Source organism: Canis aureus, chromosome 3 (genome assembly GCF_053574225.1).
Source record: "Canis aureus isolate CA01 chromosome 3, VMU_Caureus_v.1.0, whole genome shotgun sequence".
Taxonomy (NCBI): domain Eukaryota; kingdom Metazoa; phylum Chordata; class Mammalia; order Carnivora; family Canidae; genus Canis; species Canis aureus.
Genome location: NC_135613.1, coordinates 55,640,092 through 55,652,226, shown reverse-complemented (window position 1 = coordinate 55,652,226; position 12,135 = coordinate 55,640,092). Strand labels below are relative to the sequence as shown.

The 12,135-nt window shown below is 49.7% G+C and overlaps 1 protein-coding gene across 5 annotated transcripts in view; it reads right to left on the bottom strand.

Moving 5' to 3' along the window:
- PIK3R6 (phosphoinositide-3-kinase regulatory subunit 6) overlaps positions 1-12,135 on the bottom strand; it is a 56,180-nt gene that overhangs the window by 6,835 nt on the left and 37,210 nt on the right. For all 5 annotated transcript variants that reach the window (XM_077892668.1, XM_077892669.1, XM_077892670.1 and 2 more), the window contains 5 exons: positions 8,803-8,913; positions 6,818-6,905; positions 6,310-6,380; positions 5,740-5,830; positions 3,776-3,891 (listed from right to left, as the gene is read on the bottom strand). In XM_077892668.1, coding sequence (XP_077748794.1) covers positions 3,776-3,891; positions 5,740-5,830; positions 6,310-6,380; positions 6,818-6,905; positions 8,803-8,913 — 477 coding nt within the window. The remainder of the gene's footprint in view (positions 1-3,775; positions 3,892-5,739; positions 5,831-6,309; positions 6,381-6,817; positions 6,906-8,802; positions 8,914-12,135) is intronic.

Below are 12,135 nucleotides of genomic sequence, written 5' to 3'. Positions count from 1 at the left end.
TTGGAGGACGGAGTGAAAGTTGTCCATGCAGGTGGGTTACATGAACTCACTGAATGGTGAATGCCCAGCTCCAGAGTATAGGCACCAGCAGGCCTATGCCCCGAAGTCCCCAAGGCAGGAGCCTAAAGGACCCTCTCTTGGGAAAACAAGACTGTCCTACCAATGAGACTTGAGCATATGGACATTTGGGTTTCCCCATGGGAAGGTCTATGGCCTCCTGACTGCCCATTGAGTAGCCCATCATTGATTCAGCTTTTTAGTGCCCCATTCCCCATTTTTATTTTTTTAAGATTATTTATTTATTTATTCATGAGAGACACAGAGAGAGAGACAGAGACATAGGCTCCCTGCGGGGAACCCAATATGGGACTCCATTCCTGGACTCCAGGATCATGCCCTGGGCTGAAGGCAGGCGCTAAACCACTGAGCCACCCAGGTGTCTCTCCCATTCTCCAATTTAAACATCAGCCAAGTATTGCCAGATATTTGAAGATAGCCTCTAACTTTAAAATAATAATTATAGGGGATCTCTGGGTGGCTCAGTAGTTTGGTGCCTGCCTTCGGCCCGGGGTGTGATCCTGGAGTCCCGGGATCGGGTCCCTCATCAGGCTCCCTGCATGGAGCCTGCTTCTCCCTCTCCCTCTGCCTGTGTCTCTGCCTCTCTCTCGGTGTGTGTCTCTCATGAATAAATGAATAAAATCTTAAAAAAAAATAATTATAAAGGTAAGAAAGGCGAGCGACCCAAACACACAGAAAACAGGACTTTGCAGGAAACAGATACAAGGCAGTGGGGGTGGAAGAAAATTTTGAATAAACCATAATTAACCTCTTCAGAGAGAGAAGATATTACATCAGTGACACAAGAATAGAATGCTATTAAAAGTGAATAACCAGAGGGGCGCCACCTGGGTGGCTCAATCGGTAGAGCATGTGACTCTTGGTCTTGGGGATGTGAGTTTGAACCCCACATTGGGTGTAGAGATTACTTAAAAGTAAAATCTTAAAAAAAACATCAGAAAAGAAAGAATTCTTGAAAATGAATTTGAAGAAAACTTTTAAAGCTTGAAGAAAAGAAAGAGAAGGGTCCCGAGACAGAAAAGATGAGAAAATCAGTGTATCCCCGTAGGAGGCCTAACATCTGACTGACTGTCGCTCACGAAAGAAATAGCAAATAGAGGAGGGGAATAATTTTTAAAACTCTATTAGAAAATATATTAGAACCAAAAAATACGAGTCTCCTTTAAAGATCCACAAAAATGAATGAAAAAGATTCCACCAAGGCATATGTTTGTGATAGTCCAGAACCTTCTATGAAAGGAAGCACCAGAAACTCCTAGAAAGGGAGAAAAAGGAACAGTCTTATACCAAGACTGGGCAAACGCAGGCATTATATTTCACAGCAGCAGCGTCAGAAACTCGAACATTCAGATTTAAATGAACTGAGATCGAATTGACAAAATCAAAAGCCATCCCAGGAATGTTGGCAAACCTTTCTTATTTCGGATAGATGAAGGGGACAACAATTTTCACATTGCTGATTAAAGCAATACAATGTATTTGACCTAATAATCAAGGACCTCATTTTGTATTCTGTAGACAGAAACCATACATGTCCTCTTTCATTGTCACAGGATATTTAAAAAGGAGAAAAAATGAGTGGGAAATATCAGAAAGGGAGGCAGAACATGAGAGACTCCTAACTCTGGGAAACGAACTAGGGGTTGTAGAAAGGGAGGTGGGCGGGGGGTGGGGGTGACTGGGTTATGGGCACTGATGGGGGCACTTGATGGGATGAGCACTGGGTGTTATTCTATATATTGGCATATTGAACACCAATAAAAAATAAATTTATAAAAAACAAAAATAAATAAAAAAATAAAAATTGAGCATGTATGGGGTGGTAAACACAAGGCCATATAAATTCTAAAGTTGAAGTCGTGTGGGTCAGGTGCTTTGGTCATCCCGGGGTCCTTGGGTGATGTCAGGAATCAAGGAGCTTGGGTTTCAACGGCCATGGGGACCATGGGACAGGCCCGAGGGATTGGAAACTGAGGTCCCCTTCAAAGACTCTTGAGGGCTACACTCACAGCAAAAGACTCAATTAGAAGTCTTTTGTGCTTTTGGGTGAGGAAGATGAGTCTCCCCTGGGAATTCCGAGCCACAAGTCTGCCTGTGGGTGGATCCGGGGTGTATGTGTTCACCCTCTGCATGGTCTGGGAATTTCTGAGCCTAGAAGTTAACTTGAAATACAGTCCTGGGTTCGCAATGTCCCGGGGGCCCGTGGCAAAGGCAAATACAGAATTTCTCTAGAAAGTCAAGTTTCGACCCAGATTTCTCATAGATAAAACCCCAACAGGAAGTTGCTCACAGTCGAGGAGACGTATAAGGCACTAAGCACCCGTGTGCATGTGTACCTATCAATTATGGACAGATACACAGAAAAGACGCTGGATGTTTGCACCTTGATAGGATGATAGTCATCTCTACGAAATGGGACTAGAAGTGGTTTTACTTCTTTGTGGGTTTTTTTTTTTTTGTATTTTCCCCAAATCACTCAAGTTTTGTTTATAGGTTAAAATATTATTTTTAATGGGGAAGACAGGGACACCTGGGTGGTTCAGTGGTTGAGCATCTGCCTTCAGCTCAGGGCATGATCCTGGGGTCCTGGGATCGAGTCCCACATCGGGCTCCCCGCAGGGAACCCGCTTCTCCCTCTGCTGTGTCTCTGCCTCTCTGTGTCTCTCATGAATAAATAAATTAAAAAAAAATAAAGGGGAAAATTAAGAAACATTAAGGAGTGGAAGGTGAGTGGTCTTAGTGACATGGAGGTGACTGTCACAGTGGGGTGGGCCATACGCAGAGGGCAGTGGGCAGGACAGTATTTGGTAAGGGACTGGAAACTCGTCTGGGGGTATCTCTCAAGACACTTGACTGGCAAGGGAAGGAGTACAGTGGTGGCTAAAGAGATGGCAGGTCACAGTAGAGATTTTCCTTCTCAGATGGAAAAGACCCAAGCACGTTTCCAGGCTACGAGGGAGGAGAAGTAGAGAAGGTCCACGCGGGAGAAAAGACACTAAAATAGATGAAGCAGAGCCCAGAAGAGGTGCAAAGGAAGAGGGTTGAGTGATGCCAAGGGTCCTGTTGAGGTGGGAGGTCAGGTGTTGGCACCCAGGGACTAGGATTTATTCCAGAAGCACTCAGCCACCTGAGGACACAGGCTGAGTAGGCAGCTTGATCCAAAGCAAGTGTCTGCCTGGTGGGTGTAGGGGTGTAGGGCATCTGGAGCAGGGTTCAAATGTAATCCTGGGGTCCACGTCCAGCTGAGTAGGGAAATGAGGTCCAGAGAGGTCATCAGGTAGGGAGCCTATGGGTGGGCCCTGGTCTACAATAAGGGAATTGAAATCAATGAGTATCGATATCGGCAAAGGGCAGTGGTAGGGCCGTGAGGTTAAAAGAGCTGGTTCCATGTGATCAGAGGTTTGTTGTGTGGGAGTCTGGCCGCTGGGTTGTGCGGGGGAAGCCAGAATGCACATGCAGTTTCTGTTTTGGGGCATGTCGTGGGTGCTTTGGTGGCCAGCAGGTGGAGGGCAGGGCCTTGGCTCTCAGTGTGTGTGAGGGATGCGCCTCACAGACCCGGGGAGAGCAGATGCTTTCGGTAGGAGGACCCACTGCAACAGCAAAGGCTCAGAAGTCACGTCCCCTTCTCTGAACACCCCCACCTCGGGCCCCCGGCCCCCTGCCCTCTCAGACCATCCCATTCTACCCCAGTACTTACAGAGAAGGATCTTCCCGCCAAGTTGGAGGACTTGACGACCTCCGTCACGCTGACATTCAGACACGTGTGGTCTGTGACGGGAGCAGCAGATGGTGGAGTGTGGGTGGGCCCCGAAACTGGGAGGAATGAGGCGGGTGGGGGTGGCTGTGAGGGGCCTCTCCGGAGCCGTCCTGGCCCCTCCTGCACCCTGCCCAACCCCCTCTTTCTGATGGCATCTGGGTGCAGGTCCCGAACATCCCTCCTCTTTCCCTGTGGAACCCACGACGTTTCTGCATCCTCAGGCTTGGCAGCCACTGCCAAGCCCAGTGCCTTTCTGCACCTGCTCCTGCAGCCCTCCTCAGTGCAAGAAGGTGCTATGGAACCTCCCCGAAGCCCCTGGGCATGCTGGCAAGGAGAGGAACACTAGTAGAGTGGGGGCTGGGGGAGTCTGGTAAAAGAAATAGAAATCTAACAATTAGGGGTGCCTGGGTAGCTCAGTGGTGGAGCATCTGCCTTCATCTCAGGGCATGATCCTGGGGTCCTGGGATCGAGTCCCGCATCGGGCTCCCCGCAGGGAGCCTGCTTCTCCCTCTGCCTCTCCCTCTCTCATGAATAAATAAATAAAATCTTTTTCTTTTTTAAAGAAATCTAATAATCAGAGCTAACGTGCTAGTTTACATACATAAGTGAGGACCTTATCTTCACTTTAGAAGTGAAAGAACAGGTAAAGAGGTCGCAAGTGACTTGCCCAAGGTCACACAGATGGTAAACGGCAAAGCTGGCCCTCTAAGCCGGCCCATCTGGGGACCTTGAATCAATGCTCTTGACCCACTCTGACCACCTCTTGGGTAAGAGCACATGTCTCCCTCAACGGCGTCAAAGACGCACCAGCGGAGGAGGTCCCCATCGCTTCCAAATTCAACTCGCCTAGAAGCCAGGACTGGGCTTCCTGGGTGCGCCTCCCTGCTCTGTCTCTTCCTCACGGACGTGACCTTGGGTGGTCACTTCTCTGGCTTCGGTTCACCTCTCCAGTACAAAGCTGCTGACGCTAACAATGCCGATCTTTTAGGAATCAGAGTTGATGTGTCTGATGTAGAACGTTGCCTGGCCTCTGGTCAAGGTGTTCAAGTGATGTAACCCAGCTTACTGAACTTCCCATCGTTCCAGAAGACCCGGGGGCTAACCCAAAAGCTCATATTTAGAATTGGCGATATGCATATCAACGGGAATATCTTATCAGCCCTGCTTTAGATTTTTTTTTAAAGATTTTATTGATTTATTCATGAGAGACACAGAGAAAGAGGCAGAGACACAGGCAGAGGGAGAAGCAGGCTCCCTGAGGGGAGCCCGATGCGGGACTTGATCCCAGGACCCTGAGATCACGCAGACACTCAACCCCTGAGCCCCCCAGGTGCCCCACCCCCACTTTAGATTTAGGGAATGAATCAAAAGACCTTATCATCCACTGTATGGCTGTAATGAGGTAATTGGCCAGAAGCAGATAACTTAGACCGGTGGTGTTCCTTTGTGATCTGGGGAGTATCTGCTCCATTGGAGCATCATCCAAAATACAACATCTCATTTCCAGACCAAACACAAGTCACCCTGCAGACCCAACAGAGGAAGGAGGGCATCCCCCTCCTGCACCCCCATCCACAGGGTCCCTCTACCTTCCGGTCCGTGTCTCCTCAGGCTACAGGGCACACCCAGAGGCCATGCCCCAGCATGTTCCCCACTGGTGAGCAGCCTGAGGGTAGGGACCCTGCTTCACCCAGGTACCCCATGCCCAGCACCAGCAGGTGCTCAGTCACGTTCTTGTGACCTCAGGGATGGGCAAGAGGCCCGATTCCCTGGGCTCACCCCATTTGTGGTCATTTGACCCTCTGTCTTCTTCCTCACTCTTCCCTCCTTCTTGTGCCTTCTCTCTCTCTCTCTCTCTTTCTCTCTCTCTCTCTCTCTCTCTTTCTGCTTTCTCCACTCCTCACCTTCAGTGTCACTGGCTGGAAGGGCTTTCAGGACCAGCCCGGTGGCCCGCACGGAACTGGTGACCTCTTGAGCCCGGTGGCTGAGCAGGGCCTGGGGATGAGGATGTGGGAACAGGTGGGGGTCCCCAGAAGAGCCCTGTCCCTCCTCATGTCAACAGTCCTGCTTCCTGCCCCTGCCCTGAGATTCTTGTCTGTGTCACTAGTGTCCAAGAAAGGGCTGGCAGAGAGAGGCTTACAGCACTCTTGACCCCAGGGGGTACATTCAGCATCCCAGACCCAAGGGAACATGTTTCTGATGATACGGTCAGCTAGGGAGGAGGGTATTTTTCAGTGATAGGACAGCCCCTTTGTTCCTTAAATCAGATGGCCTCCTTGGCTGCACGCAAGGCCAACTGTCATCCACCAAACCCTGCAAACCCTCCAAAGGCTGGGAGAGGCGTGGAGGCGGCCTCAAGGAGAGAGCTTGACAGTTCTTCTGGTTCTGTGTGTTCCCTTCCTGCATGTCCCTGACACTGGCTTCCACCCCGCTGGACCTCCCAACCTCCTCTGAGCACACCCATTGCCACTCACCTTCTGGTAGCAGATGGAGAGCTCGGCCCCCGGGCCCTCAGCCACACCCCTCCTCCTGGGTGAAAAGCCATCTGAGGGACAAGGGGAGGAGAGGCTGAGGGTGGGTGACACCCTGCTCCCCACCTCACCAAGGCCAAACTAAGCTGCAGATTTTTTTTTTAAGATTTTTATTCATGAGAGAGAGAAAGAGAGAGAGAGAGAGGCAGAGACACAGGCAGAGGGAGAAGCAGGCTCCTTGTGGGTAGCCTGATGCGGGACTTGATCCCAGGACCCCAGGATCATGCCCTGAGCTGAAGGCAGATGCTGAACCGCTGAGCCACCCAGCCTCCCCTAGGCTGCAGAATTTTTGACAGCATCTCCCTCTGGATGGAAAGGAGGCATCTCAAGGATTCCAGTCTTGGCAGGACTGGAATGGAGGAGCCAAGGTCCCCCGTTAGGACCCTGGAAAACAGGGCCTGGCGGGGAAGATGAGTCAGCAAGCTCTGGGACAGGAGAAACAGATGCTCACCTTTGGGGAGTTTGGAGTCCTGGATCTTCACATTCAGCTCAGTGAGGAAGATATCCTCTGCGGGGTCTTGGCTCAGGTCCCTGAAGATCTGGAGGGGAGGAGGTCATGGAGGAGGCCAGCTCTGCCTCGGGCCACTCGCCCTCATCCCCCAGAGCCCCAGGGAGTCAATGGTTGAATAGTGTCCAGATGCAGGACCCGGGGTGCCCCCATCCTGTCCCATCCTGCTAGCACTACATCCCAAGCCGCATACAGTGATTCCTGGACCTGCTATCCACGTGTCCCCAGCAATGTGACAGGTTTATAAATCGGGGAAGAAGCTGTTTTTGAAGCCCAAACTGCCTGTAACCACTATGGTTTGATGGGGAGGGCAGAAGGGGGACACACCATTCACAGAGGGTGAGGGCAAGCCGGGCAAGGTCAGAGGTGGGAGCACTGTCCTGACTTGCACAGCCAGGCCAGCTGGGAGGGAGGGCCAGGGGGAGCTGGGCTGCTCTGGGGGAGGGTTTGCTCAGAAATCTGGGGCGGGGCACAGGACAGGCCTCTGAAGGGAGCCCTCCAGCACAGCCCTGCAGCACAGCACAGGTGTGGACAGATGTGGGCACCATGGGGAGAAGGGGCCACAGGTCTTTGAGAACAGGGATCACAGAAGAAAAGTGGCTGCCCAGGGCCGCAGACCATGCCCCAGTCACAGACATCAGAAAAACAGGAACGCTGTGCAGGCCACATCCCCCTCCCTCCCACTCGCTCCCGACCTCCCAGCAGATGCACAAGGATCACTCTGAATTAAGAATAGCAGAGGGGACACCTGGGTGGCTCAGGGGTTGAGCATCTGCCTTCGGCTCAGGGCGTGACCTGTCCTGGGATCGAGTCCCGTATTAGGCTCCCCACAGGGAGACTGCCTCTCTCCCTATGTCTCTCATGAATAAATAGTTTTAAAGAAAAAAAAAAAAAAAAGATGGAGACAAAGACTGAGAAACGCCTCATGCTCAGGCTCTCCCTTCCAGGCCCTGTCACTTAGGCAACGTGCTTAGCAGGGAAATGAACGGAAACCTCGCAGGCTCCAGAGGTTGTTCTGTGCATTTTTGGTGACAGGGACAGAACAACGGGGAGGGCCAAGGAGAGGAGCTGGCTGAGGGGAAGGGCACGATGATGAGGTTTTGCCCGAGCTGGAGGCGCCCCGCATCTGCTAGTGATGCTGTGCATGCACTGATAGGTGTGGACAGTGGGTTTGGGGACATCTCATGGTTTCCGTTCTCCCCAGAGGAACAGGTGGCAAAGTCACTCACTGAAAGTGAAGGGCGTGAGAAAAGCAGGGAAGGAGGTGACAGCCATAGCTGCAGGGGAAGAGGGAGTCTGCCGGGAAGTCGGCGTTCATGGGCCCAGCTGAGGCCAAACACCACGGAGACGCCTGTGTCCAGATTGCTTTCCCAGGTGGTGCTCAGGAGCCTGAGCTGAGCGAGAGGTGAGGCACACTGCAATGCCCTTTGGGCTTGGGTTTTGCTGGGAAGGGAGATGGAGGGACCAGGAAGCCAGGGTTGGGATGGAGCAGTATGGGCAGGTGGACCTGAGAATCTGCCCATCTCCCTAAGGGGTAGGTCCTGGGGGAGAAGGGGAGAAGGTCTTGCAGGGATGAGAGTTTGTGATCAGAGACTAGAAAGTGAGCATTTAGGATTTCCGAGGGAAAGGGATTCCCGGTGATAACATTCACAGCTGCCTGTCCCCAGCCCCCCACGGGGTCAAGGCCTAATGCATCCCTCCACGGGAAGAAGATCTGCTTCTGCTTGCACTGGAGGTCATTGAAGCTGATAATTCTCCAATTCATCCGGAGACTGGGAAGATGGAGTTAACAGCCAAGTCTGGCGAATTGGCCATTTGTACCCTGGTAAGCTGCATTTCCCCTGAGCCAGGGTATTTATGGGGTGGGGTCCTGGGGTCCATCATGCTGGTACACTACCCATGGAGTCCCGGGTTGGGGGGACACTTACCTTGACTGTGTAGATCTGGAAATAGATGGGTTGGGTGCCCATGCGAACATAGTAGGTGATGACATCCAGGATGAAGGGGTCCACCGTCCGGGATGTGTCCAGGGAAGGGGGCTGTGAGGGGGCAGAGAGTGTCTTCAGCCACCAGCCTCTATGCTACTGTGGGAGGTGCTAATTTTATGGTAACACCAACCACAATACTTCCTTTTTTTTTTTTTTTTTTTTTACCACAATACTTCCATGTACCCTCTATGAGGCACTAACCCAGCTGGTCCCTCAACACACTCCAGGCCTTTCCTTCTACCCGATTTCCCCTCCTGATCCAGATACACCTGTCCAGAGTCCCCATTCCCCAGGGCCTCCGATTCATTCCACTTGCAGAAAGACACATGGAGTGGCTCTAGGTGGCACACACTGAGTAGGGTACTTGGGGTAGACAAGACGCTTGAGATATAGCCCATGATCACAGAGTCTGGGCTGGGTTCCAGCCACTCACTGGCCAAGTGACCTTGGACATGAGAAGTGAGGTGGTCTGTTGCCTCCTTCAGTTCTTGTGGGGTATTTGGATATATCAACAGATTAACATTTAAGAGTTATTAGGAAAGCACTAGTGCCATGTCTTACAGGCTTTCCTCCTATAATTATAAAGCAGAACCATATATGATTATAAAGCAAAACCAGGTTTTTTTTTTCCTCTTAAATAGAATGTGGGGCACCTAGGTGGCTCAGTGGTTGAGCATCTGCCTTTGGCTCAGGGCATGATCCCAGGGTCCTGGAGTCAAGTCCCCCATTGGGCTCCCCATAGGGAGCCAGCTTCTCCCTCTTGAAGATCTTTTTTCAAATTTATTTTTATTTTTTTAAAAAAGATTTTATTTATTCATGAGAGACACACAGAGAGAGGCAGAGACATAGACAGAAGGAGACGCAGGTTCCATGCGGGAAGCCCGATGTGGAACTCGATCCCGGGACTCCAGTATCATGCCCTGAGCCAAAGGCAGACTCTTAATCACTGAGCCACCCAGGTGTCCCAAATAAAATCTTAAAAAAAAAAAAAAAAAAAAACTAGAATGTTTACATATTTACCAGAGTTGGGAAGCACTAGAGTTTATCTCATCCAACTTCTACCCGATCCTATAACATCTCCTCTGACCCTCCTGTCTGGTCTATTGACATATAGTTCCCTTCAGAAAGGGCACCCTGAGAAGGAAGGAACTCCAATAATACTGTCCTTGCTCACAGTGTTTCCAGTCTCTTCATGTGGAAACCACTTTCAGAGTTAGTGTAGGGGCTGTATAAATTGTTAATGATAAGGGGAGGGAGACCACGGAGAAAAGTAGGGACAAAAGAGCACAACTGAGACCTGCACCAGACATTCTTCCTCTAATAGCCTCCATGTTTTGAGAAAAAGTATTTTATTTTTTTTAATTAAAAAAAATTTTTTTTTTATGATAGTCACACACACACAGAGAGAGAGAGAGAGAGAGGCAGAGACACAGGCAGAGGGAGAAGCAGGCTCCATGCACTGGGAGCCCAACGTGGGATTCGATCCCGGGTCTCCAGGATCGTGCCCCGGGCCAAAGGCAGGCGCTAAACCGCTGCGCCACCCAGGGATCCCGAGAAAAAGTATTTTAATACCCAGCTAAACAGTCTTCTGTGTCTACACACAAAGACATTTTCTGGGTAAGCAATCATTTGGAAAACAGGCCTCCCCCCGCCACGTCTATTAGAAGGTTCAAGAAAGCACCCCAATCCATCAGGTGATAAAACAACATGAAGATCACAGTAGAGTGTCAAGTTAGAAATAAGGTACCTAAAATCAAGAGGATCCCCCCTTTTTTTAAAAAAAGATTTTTATTTATTTGAGAGAAAGAGTGCGAGTGAGCAAGCACAAGTAGGCAGAGTGGCAGGCAGAGGGAGAGGGAGAAGCGGATACCCTGCTGAGCAGGGAGTCTGATACAGAATTCGATCTCAGGACTCATAATCTGAGCCAAAGGGAGATGCTCAATCAACCGAGCCACCCAGGTGCCCCAAGATGTTCCTTTTATAGAGGAGGACCTGCTGCCCAGATATAAGGGGAGAGAGACACCATTCACAATAGCAAGAAAAAAACTATGAAACATAAGGAGGAAATTTAGCCAGAAATGGGTAAAAGCACCATGATGGCAGTGCACAGCTATCCTGAGAGATACATAAGAAGACTTCCCTACATGAAAATAAACACTGTGCTCCCAGAGAGGGCAGCTTAACACGCTAAAAGAGGCTGGCTCTCAGGACATCTGGGTGGCTTGGTGGTTGAACGTCTGGCTTCAGTTTAGGTCATGACCCTGGGGTCCTGGGATTGAGTCACACATTGGGCTCCCTGTATGGAGCCTGCTTCTCCCTCTGCCTGTGTCTCTGCCTCTCTCTCTCTCTCTCATGAATAAAATAAATAGAATCTAAAAAAAAAAGGCTGACTCTCCTCCAAATTTCAATCAAAATCCCAAGGAGAGAGATTAAATTAAAAAAAAAAAAAACTTGACAAAATTTCTAATATTTATCTGGAAACAAACACAAACATAGTCTGAAACATTTTCAAGAAGCCAAGTAACGGGGTGTACGCTTACCCTGCCAACTATTAAAATGCAAAAGTGCTAATGGGGCCGGAAATGAATGGATCAACGAGAAAGCATAAGCATCCTGAAATAAACTCAGGCATCTGTAAAAATTTAGTAGACGATAAAAGTGGCATTTCAGACTGACGGGGCAAGATGGCTTAGGCAATAAATAGCTTTATGACAACTGGCTAAACATTTGGGGAAAAAAAAAGAAATTTGCATGCTTCCCACTAAACCCTGAAATTGATCTCACAGGCAGGTTATTTAAATGTAAAAACGGAGACATTAGAAGGTACAGGAGGTGATCAGCATATATCTAGGATATAATTTAATTAGCATTGAGAAGACCTTCCTGAGCAGGAAGGTATCACAAAGGATAAAAGTTCCTTGTATAACTACATAAAATTATCAAACTTCCGTAAGTCAAAAAAACCAAACCCACTACTGACGAAATTGACAAATGAGTAACAAAGTGGTGAAAAAAAATGTCTCCAACACCCAAAATGGTGAAGAGTCTCTTAATATCAGGGGTGCCTGCCTGGCTGACTCAATCTCAGGGTGGGGAGTTTGAGCCCCACATTGGGAGTAGAATTTACTCGAAATAATAATAATAATAAAAGATTCTCTTACTAGATGAAGGCTTTTTCAAGTCAGTAAAGGATGGGAGCATCGTCCCTACCGCCCAGGAGGGTTGGAGGTGAGGGCATGGTTTGTGGTCAAGAGGACCTGCTCTGGCCTCAAG